Source organism: Salvelinus alpinus, chromosome 12 (genome assembly GCF_045679555.1).
Source record: "Salvelinus alpinus chromosome 12, SLU_Salpinus.1, whole genome shotgun sequence".
NCBI classification, from domain to species: Eukaryota; Metazoa; Chordata; class Actinopteri; order Salmoniformes; family Salmonidae; genus Salvelinus; species Salvelinus alpinus.
The window spans coordinates 1285425-1298713 of record NC_092097.1 but is presented as its reverse complement, the minus strand read 5'-3'; the positions used below and the strand labels follow the sequence as shown (position 1 = coordinate 1298713).

Here is a 13289-nt window from a genome sequence, read left to right as displayed (position 1 = left end):
GGAAATGTGAGCAAAAAAATACAGTGAGGCTACATTAATAACCTGGGTGTTTTCTCAGCTCTATAAATCAGAACTGGAGGATGAGTTTAGCGAATTCATGGATTGGCTGCACACGTTCCCCATCTACAAAGGCAAAACCAATGATGAAGAGGATGAGGGTGAAGAGGAGAGAAGCATGGGGAAATACAAGGTGAGCGAGATAAGAACAAATTGTTACTCTAGACCTAAAAGAGAAATGTGTCTCCCTCAATAAATCAAATCAGAGCGATTTTTACTGTCATAAGTGTCTTAGAGAGTGACACGATTGTGTCAAAACCACTCTTCAGTACTGATACTGTGTGGTTGGTTGAGACAGTGTTAGTAAAACAAGTGTTTTTTGTTGCCACAGGGTTCTTTTTTGATTTATCCCATCTCGCCTGAGGACGAACATGCAGAGCGCCAGATTACCAAAGGAATTCCCCAAAATACACCCATGAAAGTACTAGTGCGGGTGTATGTTGTGAAGGTAGGCTTATAAGCTAGCATGCTTTTGTTGCTTACGTTTTCAAGACACGTGAACTGAATTCGAAAAACCTCAGCACGACTCCATTGCTATGCAATTTCAAAGTAATTCATAAATTACTTTTAATATGTTAATACAATGTTATTACTCAAGTAATAGCAACCTTACTACATAAGAGCAAAATAAAGGAACAATGTTATCAATCTCCCCCATGAATTTCCAGGCCACCAACCTGGCCCCTACTGACCCTAATGGAAAGGCAGATCCCTATGTGGTGGTGAAAGTTGGTGGACAGAGCATGGACAGCAAGGAGCGCTATATTCCCAAACAGCTCAACCCAGTGTTTGGCGAGTGAGTGGCAACAGGAAGAATTATAAATATTCAACTACCGAATATGATTACACAGAGTTAAATCAAACATTAAACCAAAAACTCTTGTTTGTCGAACTGCTGACATGAATGATGTTATTGTGTTTTTTAAGGCGGAACCATTTTCAAGGAGTATTGCAAGAAACGATCACTATTTAACAAACACGTTAAAGGCCCAGCGCAGTCAAATTCATATTCATATCCTCTTTGTACAATAGCTGAAGAATCTGTGAAAGTGTGACAACATGATTAGCGTTATTTTACCACCGTTTCCGAAAGTTCGCTTACACAGGTCCTTTTTCAGGAGGTTCTGCATGTATGGAGTTTTTACATGTTGCACTTCTCCTGTAGAGTGTTTGAGCTGACCGTGTCCTTCCCACTGGAGACGGAACTTAATCTGATGGTGTTGGACCACAACTTGGTGGGCTCTGATGACCTCATCGGAGAGACGCGAATCGACCTGGAGAACCGTTTCTACAGCCACCACTACGCAGGCTGTGGCATCGCCCTCTACTATGACACGTGTGTCTGATATTCCTGTCCATACAGGACATTACATCTCAATAATGGCACAAGATATTACGGTGCATCAAAATGGCATAACCTCATCACTGGTCTCTGCAGCATCATTTAAGGCAGCTGTTTTCTGTGATTGCAGAGACGGATACAATAAGTGGAGAGATGCCAAGAAACCATCTGCCATTCTGGCAGAGCTCTGCAGGAAAAATGCGATTCCCTCTCCGGAATACCGTGAATGGGAAATCAAAGTTCTAAACAAAATCTTCAAAGTGCCTGATGAAGCGTTTCCTGAAGGTATGTTTCCTTTAACATGTGGGTCGTTCTGTACGAAACTGAAGGGAAAAAAAGACCATGTCCAGAATTCAATCAGATCAGCGGTAACCCGGGTTAGCCGACAACCGCGTAGCTTTTCATTGCTTTTGTTTAGGCGGTGTCGGAAGTGTAATTGCGTTGGAACTGTCAAATTGGTGAGCAGTTGCTCTTGTGGCCGTTGTCACGAAACCACAGTCGTCCTTATATCCCACAAGCGTTTAAAGTTTAGAATGAGAAAGTGTAGGCTATATAGAGACAATGATACTCAAATTGAAAATCATTAGACAAAATAATAAGGATTTATAATAAGGATTACATCACACATTCCAGTTTTCAAACTTGTAAGGAAATGAAATGTTGTAGAGTCTAGATCCAAATATCAAATGTACAGCATATACCAAATATCCTTGCTCCAGAGGACATTTTCATGTATTACATTTCAGAATGATCCAAAAAGTAATTCGCTTTTTTTTTTCTTTTTCTTTTTTTCGTGTGGAACAACCCATAACTGATTTACACAGATAGCAATCATGTGCACATAGACAATATTTGCAGCTGCATTATTAGCATGTTAATAACTAATCCATAACATGAACAAGTGGCACTATCATAATCATGTGTCCTTTGTGTCCTTCAGAGTTGCTGAAGAAGAACAAGAAGACAGAAGAGGATCTGCATGAGCTGGATGAGCACAAGGCCCTGAGTGTATTGCACCGGTGGGGGGAGATGAGAGAGTTTTGTGAGGGAGCCTGTCCCCTTGTACCAGAGCACTTGGAGGTGCGCTCCCTCCTCAACTCTGAGAAACCAGGACTGCCTCAGGTGAGGGCACATTTCTTGCCACAAATGCAGTTCAAAGTGCTTAACAACAAATCAAATAAAAGGTGAGAAATATAACAAAAACTTTACGTTTCTATACAAATATAAAATTAAGATATAACAAGATCAAGATCACAATAGTATAACAATAGTAAAATAACAGTGAATATGAGAGACTAATGCAGCAATAAATTAAAGGGGATAAAATAAATAAGATATACAGTATGGGATAAAATAAATAAAGTCAATTATATGGCTAAGACAACTAAGAACACCCTTGGTAAAAGCACAGCTAAAGAGAAGCTTTTATTTGTTCTTATTTTATTTTTTTTACAGTTTCTGAAGCCATCAAAATCCTCATTAGTCCAAGGGCCAGTGGAAAAATGTGTCCACTTTGGTGGATAACCGATATGTGAAATTTGGCCGGCTGGCCCATGGACTATCTGGCAGGCTGTTCCAAAGGCTAGGACCATAGTGACTAAAGGCAGCCTCACCAAAAGTTTTTGGATAATCCTGAATGAATCGTGAATAATGATGAGTGAGAAAGTTACAGATGCTCAAATATCATACCCCACCAAAAATGCTAACCTCCCCTGTTATTGTAATGGTGAGAGGTTAACATGTCTTGGGGGTATGATATTTGTGCGTCTGTAACTTTCTCAGCTGACAGTCTGCACTTTAACATCATAGTCTTTGTATCATTTCAAATCTAAAGTGCTGGAGTACAGAGCCAAAACAACAACAAAATGTGTCACTGTCCCAATACTTTTGGAGCTCACTGTGTTTTAAGCCTGGTTCACACTGGCAGTTTGAATTAACTCAAATCCTATTTTTTTTGCATATCTGATTCGAATCTGCACTTTTTCCTGCAGTATGAACAGCCGAAACGCACATGTAACCAGATATTTCAAGCCACATTTTAAACTACCTTCATAGGTGGTTTGAAATCAAATACAAGTCTGATTCCTGTCAATACGATCTGTGTCTGAACTGTCAAATCTGATTAATTTGCCATCAAGTGTTTTTTTTTACTGTTATTTGGCATATCTTGTCACTTGCTAGCTACTCTGTTGACAGTTTGACAAGAACACGTGGTAGCTAACTAGCTTGTTAATTGTTTACAAACAAATGTGTGAATGTTCTAGCGAGCTAAACAGCTAGCTTAAAAAGTGATCTTAAAAGGCCTTTGCAGACTGTATGTCGGATTCAATCTTTTATGATTATCCCGTCACACTGTGCAATGTTACCAAATGAAAATCTTGCTATCAACCTGGTCAGTTCTGTCGGCGATTGGCTTGCAAGGCTACGCCAGCCGATGTATTTGATCTGCGCATGTGCCAGCAGCGTAAGCATCACTCTATTCTTATGGGCGAGTGAAGTGAGTTCGGAAAAACTGAAAGTATGCATCTTATATGTTCACAAACTGTTCGAATTCAGAATCAAATAGGCTTCCCCAAAATAACATGTGGTAGAACGTTTATTTTCATTGCTGATTTTGTGCATCCAAGTCCCATCAGGTAGCCTGATTTCAGATGTGTCATGTAAACAAGATTAGTAGGGAAATGGTTATTCTGGCACAGCATGTAGGCTAAACGTTTAAATCAAGCTATTATATTAATCTGAGCATTCATAATAATTGTATTACTGTGCGCATACTCAGTGCCGATGTAACGATCTGGGTGTCGTGGGTGTGAAGTCAGGCGCAGGAAACAGAGAGTTCAAAATCGTGCTTTTTAATGCACAAACGGCGGACATAGGCCACCCCACGAAACACTGGGTGCCGAAAAACAAATGCCCCAAACACAGGGACTAAAACAGTCCAGCAAAAACCCACGAACAGGAATAAACACGTTCGTCTCCAACATACAGAAATGTTACCACAAACAATCCCGCACAAAGAAACAGGCGGGCCGGCTGACTAATAAAGCCCTACTAATCACCACAAACTCAAAACAGGTGTAATCAATAAACATACAAGGAGGGGGAGGAAAGAATCGGTGGCAGCTAGTAGGCCGGCGACGACGACCGCCGAGCGCCACCCGAACGGGAAGGGGAGCGACCTTCGGTCGGAGTCGTGACAGCCGACCGTGTCCCTATTGGTCAACACCAGCCACACTACACGATAAAACGCAAAAAAAAATCTGACACTGCTAGGACTTTGTCGGAGCCTACGACTGCACATGTCGGTACTTCGTCGGCAGACCTAGACCCTGTCACACTGAACGAGCCAAGGAGTTACAACCTAAGAATTTGCCTACGACAGAGGCATCTTGGCTGGGACAGCAAAATCGCTGCATAAGACGGCTAAAATCATACAGTCTGCAAAGGCCTTTACACTATGATTTCGAACATGCAACGTAACTGGGAAACTTCCATGGCAGGCATTGTTGTCACCTTAGCTTGCTACACAACAACTTCTGAGTGAGAGTACCACCCTACACCACTGCACACACACCATCAGTACCATGACATGTAGGGTAGCCATGTCAGCAAATTACTACAGTCTGAACACACACATATTCGATTTGGTCACTTGTAACTTAAAGCATATCAGACATGTATTCAAATACATAATCTTGAAACAAAGTGCTGGTGTGCTTTCCTCCCACGAAAACAAAGTGAAAATTGCAATGCAAATAAGCCTTGTCTGCGAATTTTGTGACTACTTTTAAGAACTTTGCATATGGCCGCCTTGCTCGGTCTCCTTTACCTCTGCTCCTTGGTAAGCCACATGTCACACGAACAGATCAAGGAGGAGGTATACAAAGGGCTCAAAAGTTGTTTATTTAGGATTTTTGAGAAATGACACCCCAGCGCCTGGACAGAAAAGTTTGTCAGCACTCTAGCAACGTTTTATTTATTTAACCAGAAAAAACCCCTTGAGGGTGTATATAACACAAGAACACAATGCAATACATGGTCTTAAACTCAGCAAGCGACACCCTCTCCTCCAGTTTTAAAGTACTTTGCAGATCGTTCCAAGACCAAGGAGCAATAAAGGAAATTTTTATTTTTCTCATATTTAGTCCTGGCCTTAGGAACAGTGAAATATAGTAGTATCTGAGACAGAGACTATACGTTTGTGATGACCTTATTCATAAGGAGCATAGATAAGTAGGCAGTAGTCCTTCTTGTTGGAAGGGAGGGCCACTTCACCATGTCGGATAGATCACAGTGATGGGTGTGTGGCCTTGCATTTGTTAGAAATCTAAGCGTCCCTTGATACACAGTGTCCAGTATCTTATGAGTGAATTCAGTCCCAAAACAAAATTCCTCTATGGCGCCTCACATTCGGTGCTTCATGGTGCCTGGGAGACATGCACCTTTTACTGCAGTGGGCTAAATCAGGGTCACAGTGTTTCTTGGTAGTCTTAAACATGTATACTTTGAAACAAAAGTATACACCTCACACACACATGGTTATGGGAGTTGAAATGTATTGAATTTTGAGTTTGCATCCCAATATTACACTTTATATACATCACAGAAGACTGAAATATAACAAAACCATTTGACATAGGAACACTAGATTTTTTGGCGTTTACATTTTTTGTATGTTTATTAATTATGAAAGGATGAAAAAGATTAATACAATTACACCAATGAGGCCAAGGGCCAGTTGGCTGCAGGAAACGGCTACAAAAGCTGCACATGACGGCCTGGACCAGAGGTAGTGGATGCCCTGATTTGTGTTTAATGTAACCACAAGTTTTAGACATGGCGATATTGGTGTTCCAGTGATTACCCCTGAACACTGGTCCAGGTTTCTTTCACGAGTCCTTGTCCTGACTGCTCTGTGCCCGGTGCTTTCAGGGCTACGCTCACATGTGGATCGATATGTTTCCTATGGACGTACCAGCACCTCCACCTATCGATATCAAACCACGGCTGCCTATAAGGTAATCCAGACTAGTGTTCAAAGTTAAATGTTAGTGTCTGTGAGACACCATGTCATACTACTACATACTAGGATCCACAACCTAAAGATAACTCAGCAACACCCACTTTTCTCTCTCACTAAAGCTATGAGTTGCGCGTGATCATATGGAATACTGATGACGTCGTCCTGGATGATGTCAACCCCTTCACTGGAAATCCATCCAGTGATATATACATGAAAGGGTTGGTAAAAATCACACACACACACACACACACACACACACACACACACACACACACACACACACACACACACACACACACACACACACACACACACACACACACACACACACACACACAGTAACTGGATTCGGATTTTATGGATGATATATAAAGATTATTTGTAGAAAGTTGTGTGAATTGACTTTGAATTGTTTGTCACTCTGAATACAGCTGGATTAAAGGCTTAGATGGGGACAAACAGGAGACTGATGTCCACTTCAACTCCTTGACTGGGGAGGGGAACTTCAACTGGCGTTTTGTCTTCCGGTTTGACTACCTCCCCACAGAGAAAGAGATCACCTTTACAAAAAAGGAGTCTATCTTCTCTCTGGAGGAATCTGAGTTCCGCCAGCCTGCCGTTCTTGTGCTTCAGGTCTGGGACTATGACCTCATCGCTGCAAACGACTTCCTGGGTGAGAGGTCATAATGAGTTTGTATCTTTGTGGTTCTGTTGTCCTGTGTGAGCATGGAGCTTGCTACGCCAAATGTCGTGGGTTCGATTACGCTGGAGCCACCCATACGTATCATTTATGCAGACATGACTGTAAGTCGCTAAGTATTCAATAAGTCGCTAAGTATTCAATTATTTGGATTTTTTGTTTTTCATCTTCCCAGTTCATAATGGCTACGAAAACAATACCAGAACGATTGATGAACGTACCAACTACTAGTAAACATAAACTATAAATTAGCACTTCATTTTTGTATATATTTCTTTTTAACCTTTATTTCAACAGGGAGTTGAGACCAAGGTCTATTTTCACAAGGGAGCCTTGCATTTTACAATGCTTACAGCTTTTACAAAATACAGGAAAATACAAAAATATAGATGGATTCAAGAAAAACAATCACATTTCTCAATAAAGAGGTCCTCTACATTTTTATTTGCCCGAGAGGCACCAATGTCTAAACAACTAGTTTAAATTATTCACTGGCCCAGGCACTAACGTAACAACTTAGTTTTTACTGGCCCAGAACTTTTAATGATGACTTAATCAAGTATTATCTGCTTGTAATGAAGTAGAACAAAAGCAAATATGAAGAATTAATGGTTCTGATGACCAAAAAAATCACACACAATCCTTTATCGAGGGTATGTTTTTCATAATACATAATGGTTTGTTTCTAGATTGCTTAGTAGAATTCAACACAGTATATCCCTTACAAGTACATAACATATACTAATAGAGAAATGAAGGCAAAGGCTGCTTAAAGGTTCAGATCTTAGTCGTGAGAGTTGGCATGACAAACATTGGTCTATATTCATACTGTCCAAGCAGAAATTCATAAATAGTCATACAAAAAAATTACCTCAAAGTGACAGCTTCCTGACATCTTAACCATCTTCTTACCTCAGAAGGTGACCAGGAACGATTTATCTCAGCAATCAACTAATGTATTTAATTACAATAGTTTGTCACGTTAGCATAATGTGACCAGTTGAAGGTTGTAGGCGCTACATCACCTTTTTGGAGAGGCGATCGGTCCTCTGATAATTACGTTAAGATCTAAAACACTATAAAGCACACAGGTTCTTTATCAACAGGGGTGGAACGTGGAAATAACAAGCACACAGACAGCTTGGTGCATTCAGCATGTCAATACTTCTTTAAAAATAAGTAGTGATGATTGCAATATAAGTCATTTTATTTTCAGCAGCAGCAATTAATTGTTTTAGCATCAGCTTTATATTCAATAGATTCATAGTTTCACACATCAATAATCAACATCGGAGTGCTCAGCATATAAGCATAGATAACCAAATCTTCAGTGCTGTAACGCGTACAATTATTCTGTCACCCTAGTTAACTTTATACAGAGTAAATAGATGAGGAAGTGCCCAAGGAGAAGGTGAGCGTGTCCTGGCTGAAGGGCACACTCTTGCCAACCACATACTCGACATACGATTAGGCTACCAAGCTGCCACACTGGAATTTGGACTAAAGGCACAGTCACCGCTCTCGTCCACCCGAGGCACGTCAACCTTCACAGGTAAAGTGAAACTGCTGAGCACATGGAAACACTGGCATTTCTAAGGCAAACCCCACTACCCAATAATAAGATGCAAATAGGTGCAATCAGTCTAGATGTGACGCATGTCACATATTCCCCCTGCAATTTCAAAATGTGTCCTCACATTTTGGACAATGATAAAAATAGCATGCAATAAAAATAAGAAAATATACATGCAAAATATTAAGAAATCAAATCTTCAATACACATTAGGAAATGTTAAACATGTGTGACACACAATGGTGTGTTGCGAAATCTGTCATGAATGTATTGTAATGCTTTTAAAATTGTATAACTATCTTAATTTTGCTAGACCCCTGGAAGAGTAGCTGCTGCCTTGGGGGATCCATAATAAATTCAAATACAAAATACAAATACACAATATCATATAGGAAAAGCACTCCACAAGATCCAGGTCTTGGTTCTGGAGTGGGTTTGCACAGCCAAGCCAGTCAAGGTTACCCCGGGATAGTCAGCTCAACCTGCCGACTACGCCAAATGTAACATGTTGCCGATACTACGCCACTTTTTTCTATACACGAGGCGACCTCAGGATTAAACTAACACACACAGGTTCTTTTAATCAGAGGTGGCACATGGGAATAGCGATCAACAACGGTATTTTTTCCCCTGCTGAGTAACACGACACAGAACAATATTTTTTTTTCATCTTCAGCTCCAGGTACTTATTTCCCTGGCCGCTCTGGTACATATCCCTATACCAGGACAAATATTAAAACTTTAGAAACAGTTGGCATATAGATCAACAATTAAATCACCGGTCAATATATGTAACTCAGATCAAAATGTTGTGCAGCAATCACATTCACAGGAGGGTGTGCCCAGCGAGAAGGTGAGCAGGTCAATGGCATATGGGCACTTACACCATATACAGACATACTCACAGCCATTAGGCTAGTTCTCAGTTTGGACTATGCAACAACGGGTACGTTCACATACACACAATATTAAGATTATTGTGAATAGTCAGATGAATATAATAGTTATATTTAAAGGTTTACAAGCTTTGCAAGAATAGGACTTTGATGAATGCAGAAAATTGCCAGTCAAAATAAACGTTCTACCAAGCTGGGAAGCCTAGTTGATTCTGAGTTCGGGTATTTGTATTTATTTAGGATGCTCTTCCTGGGGTCCAGCAACATTAAGGCAGTTATATACAATTACAAATATTACATTTCATAACACTTTTCAGAACACATTAAGTCTCTGCACTCAGGCACTGCTCTACTACCACATATCTACAATACAAAATCCATGTGCACGTATGTGTAGAGTGAGTGTGTTAGCATGTCTGTGTGTGTGTCTCTTCACAGTCCCCTCTGTTCCATAAGATGTATTTGCATCTGTTTTTAAAATGTGATTCTACTGCTTTCAGTTACCTGATGTGGAATAGAGTTCCATGTAGTTATGGCTCTATGTGGTACTGTGTGCCTCCCATAGTCTGTTCTGGACTTGGGGATTGTGAAGAGACCTCTGGTGGCATGATTTATGGGTGTCCGAGCTATATGCTAATTGTTTAGACAGACAGCTTGGTGCATTCAGCATGTCAATACTTCTTTAAAAATAAGTAGTGATGAAGTCAATCTCTCCTCCACTTTGAGCCATGAGAGATTGACATGCATATTACTAATGTTAGCTCTCCATGTACGTTTAAGAGCAAGCCAGGCTGCACCGTTCTGAGCCAACTGTAATTTTCCCTCTTTGTGGCACCTGACCACACGACTGGAAAGTAGTTCAGGTGCGGACAAAACTACGGCCTGTAAGACCTAACTTATTGATAGTGTTGTTAAGAAGGCAGAGCAGCGCTTTATTATGGACAGACTTCTCCCCATCTTAGTTACTATTGCATCAAAAAAATTTGACCGTGACAGTTTACAATCCAGGGCAGCAGTGTAAAATACTTAAGTACAAATAATTTAAAGTACTACTTAAGTAGTTTTTTGGGGTATCTGTACTTAACAATTAATTTTTTGGACTACTTTTACTTCACTACATTCCTAAACAAAATAATGTATTTTTTACTCCGTCCATTTTCCATTTCCATTTGACTCAATTAGTATTGTACTGGGTGATTTTAACTTTTACTTTAGTAACTTTCTATTAAGGTATCTATACTTTTACTTAAATATCACAATTGGGTACTTTGTATAGCACTGCTCCAGTTACTTGAAGCAGTTTAGTCACCAATTTCCACATTATTCATTTCAATATTTAGTTGAGGTTTAGGGTTTAGTGAATGATTTTTCCCAAATACAATGCTTTTAGTTTTTGAAATATTTAGGATCAACTTATTTCTTGCAACCCATTCTGAAACTGACTGCAGCTCTTCGTTAAGTGTTTCAGTGATTTCACTCGCTGTGGTAGCGGATGTGTATAGTGTTGAGTCATCCGCATACATAGACACACTGGCTTTAGTCAAACATACACAGTACCAGTCAAAAGTTTGGACACACCTACTCATTCAAGGGTTTTTATTTTATTTTTTACTATTTTCTACATTGTATAATAATAATGAAGACATCAAAACTAGGAAATAACACACATGGAATCATGTAGTCACCAAAAAAAAGTGTTAAACAAATCAAAATATATTTTATATTTGAGATTCTTCAAAATAGCCAACCTTTGCCTTGATGACAGCTTTGCACACTCTTGGCATTCTCTCAACCAGCTCATGAGGTAGTCACCTGGAATGCATTTCAATTAAAAGGTGTGCCATGTTAAAAGTTAATGCGTTTGAGCCAATCAGTTGTGTTGTGACAACTGATAAAGAAGATAGCTCTATTTGGTAAAACACCAAGTCCATATTATGGCAAGAACAGCTCAAATATGCAAAGAGAAACGATAGTCCATCAGTACTTTAAGACACGAAGGTCAGTCAATCCTGAACATTTCAAGAACTTTGAAAGTTTCTTCAAGTGCAGTCGCAAAAAAACATCAAGCGCTATGATGAAACTGGCTCCCATGAGGATCGCCACAGGAAAGGAAAACACAGTTACCTCTGCTGCAGAGGATAAATTCAGTAGAATAAACTGCACCTGCGATTGCAGCCCAAATAAATGCTTCACAGAGTTCAAGTAACAGACATCTCAACATCAACTGTTCAGAGGAGACTGCGTGAAATACCCGCCTCCATGGTCGAATTGCTGCAAAGAATCCACTACTAAAGGACACCAATAATAAGAAGAGACTTGCTTGGGCCAAGAAACACAAGCAGAGTAGGTGAATGGATGATCTCCACATATGTGGTTCCCACCGTGAGGCATGGAGAAGGTGGTGTGATGGTGCTTTGCTGGTGACACTGTCAGTGATGTATTTAGAATTCAAGGCATACTTTTTATTTATTTATTTTAACCTTTATTTTACCAGGTAAGTTGACTGAGAACACATTCTCATTTACAGCAACGACCTGGGAAATACTTACAGGGGAGAGGAATGAGCCAATTGGAAGCTGGGGATGATTAGGTGACCATGATGGTATGATGGCCAGATTGTGAATTTAGCCAGGACATGATATGTGCCATGGGCTCTTTAGTGACCACAGAGAGTCAGGACACCCATTTAACGTGGGGCGGCAGGTAGCCTAATGGTTAGAGTGGTGGGCCAGTAACCGAAAGGTTGCTGGATTGAATCCCCGAGCTGACAAGGTAAAAATCTGTTGTTCTGCCCCTGAACATTGCAGTTAACCCACTGTTCCCCGGTAGGCCATCATTGTAAATAAGAATTTGTTCTTAACTGATTTGCCTAGTTAAATAAAGGTTATTTAAAAAAAAATATATCCCATCTGAAAGACAGCACCCTACATAGGGCAATGCCCCCAATCACTGCCCTGGGGTATTGGGCTATTATTTATTTTTTTGACCAGAGGAAAGGGTGCCTCCTACTGGCATCCAGCACCACTTCCAGCACCATCTGGTCTCCCATCCAGCAACCAAACCAGCTTAGCTTCAGAAGCAAGCCAGCAGTGGGATGCAGGGTGGTATGCTGCTGAATAACCAGCATGGCTACCACAGCATTCTGCAGCGATACACCATTCCATCTGGTTTGCGATTGGTGGGACTATAATTTGTTTTTCAACAGTACAATGACCCAAAACACACCTCCAGGCTGTATAAGGGCTATTTGACCAAGGAGAGTGATGGAGTGCTGCATCAGATGACCTGGCCAAAACAATAACCCGACCTTAACCCAATTAAGATGTTTTGGGATGAGTTGGACTGCAGAGTAAAGGAAAAGCATCCAACAAGTGCTCAGTTTATGTAGGAACTCCTTCAAGACTGTAGGAAAAGCATTCCTCGTGAAGCTCGTTGAGAGAATGCCAAGAGTGTGCAAAGCTGTCATTAAGGCAAAGGGTGGCTACTTTGAACAATCTAAAATATACAATATATTTTGATTTGTTTAACACTTTTTTGGTTACTACATGATTCCATATGTGTTATTTCATAGTTTTTATGTGTTTTATCTACAATGTGGAAAATAGTAAAAATAAAGAAAACAGTACCAAAGTTTGAACACACCGAATCATTCAATTCGGTGTGTCCAAACTTTTGACTGGTACTGTAAATATACATTT

The 13289-nt window shown here is 40.3% G+C and overlaps 1 protein-coding gene across 1 annotated transcript in view; it reads left to right on the top strand.

Annotated features, from left to right (window-relative positions):
- fer1l4 (fer-1 like family member 4) overlaps nucleotides 1-13289 on the top strand; it is a 110302-nt gene that overhangs the window by 83158 nt on the left and 13855 nt on the right. Inside the window, exons 35-43 of the mRNA XM_071334690.1 lie at nucleotides 59-190; nucleotides 389-505; nucleotides 726-853; nucleotides 1223-1393; nucleotides 1530-1684; nucleotides 2340-2521; nucleotides 6332-6417; nucleotides 6542-6640; nucleotides 6854-7095. Coding sequence (XP_071190791.1) covers nucleotides 59-190; nucleotides 389-505; nucleotides 726-853; nucleotides 1223-1393; nucleotides 1530-1684; nucleotides 2340-2521; nucleotides 6332-6417; nucleotides 6542-6640; nucleotides 6854-7095 — 1312 coding nt within the window. The remainder of the gene's footprint in view (nucleotides 1-58; nucleotides 191-388; nucleotides 506-725; nucleotides 854-1222; nucleotides 1394-1529; nucleotides 1685-2339; nucleotides 2522-6331; nucleotides 6418-6541; nucleotides 6641-6853; nucleotides 7096-13289) is intronic.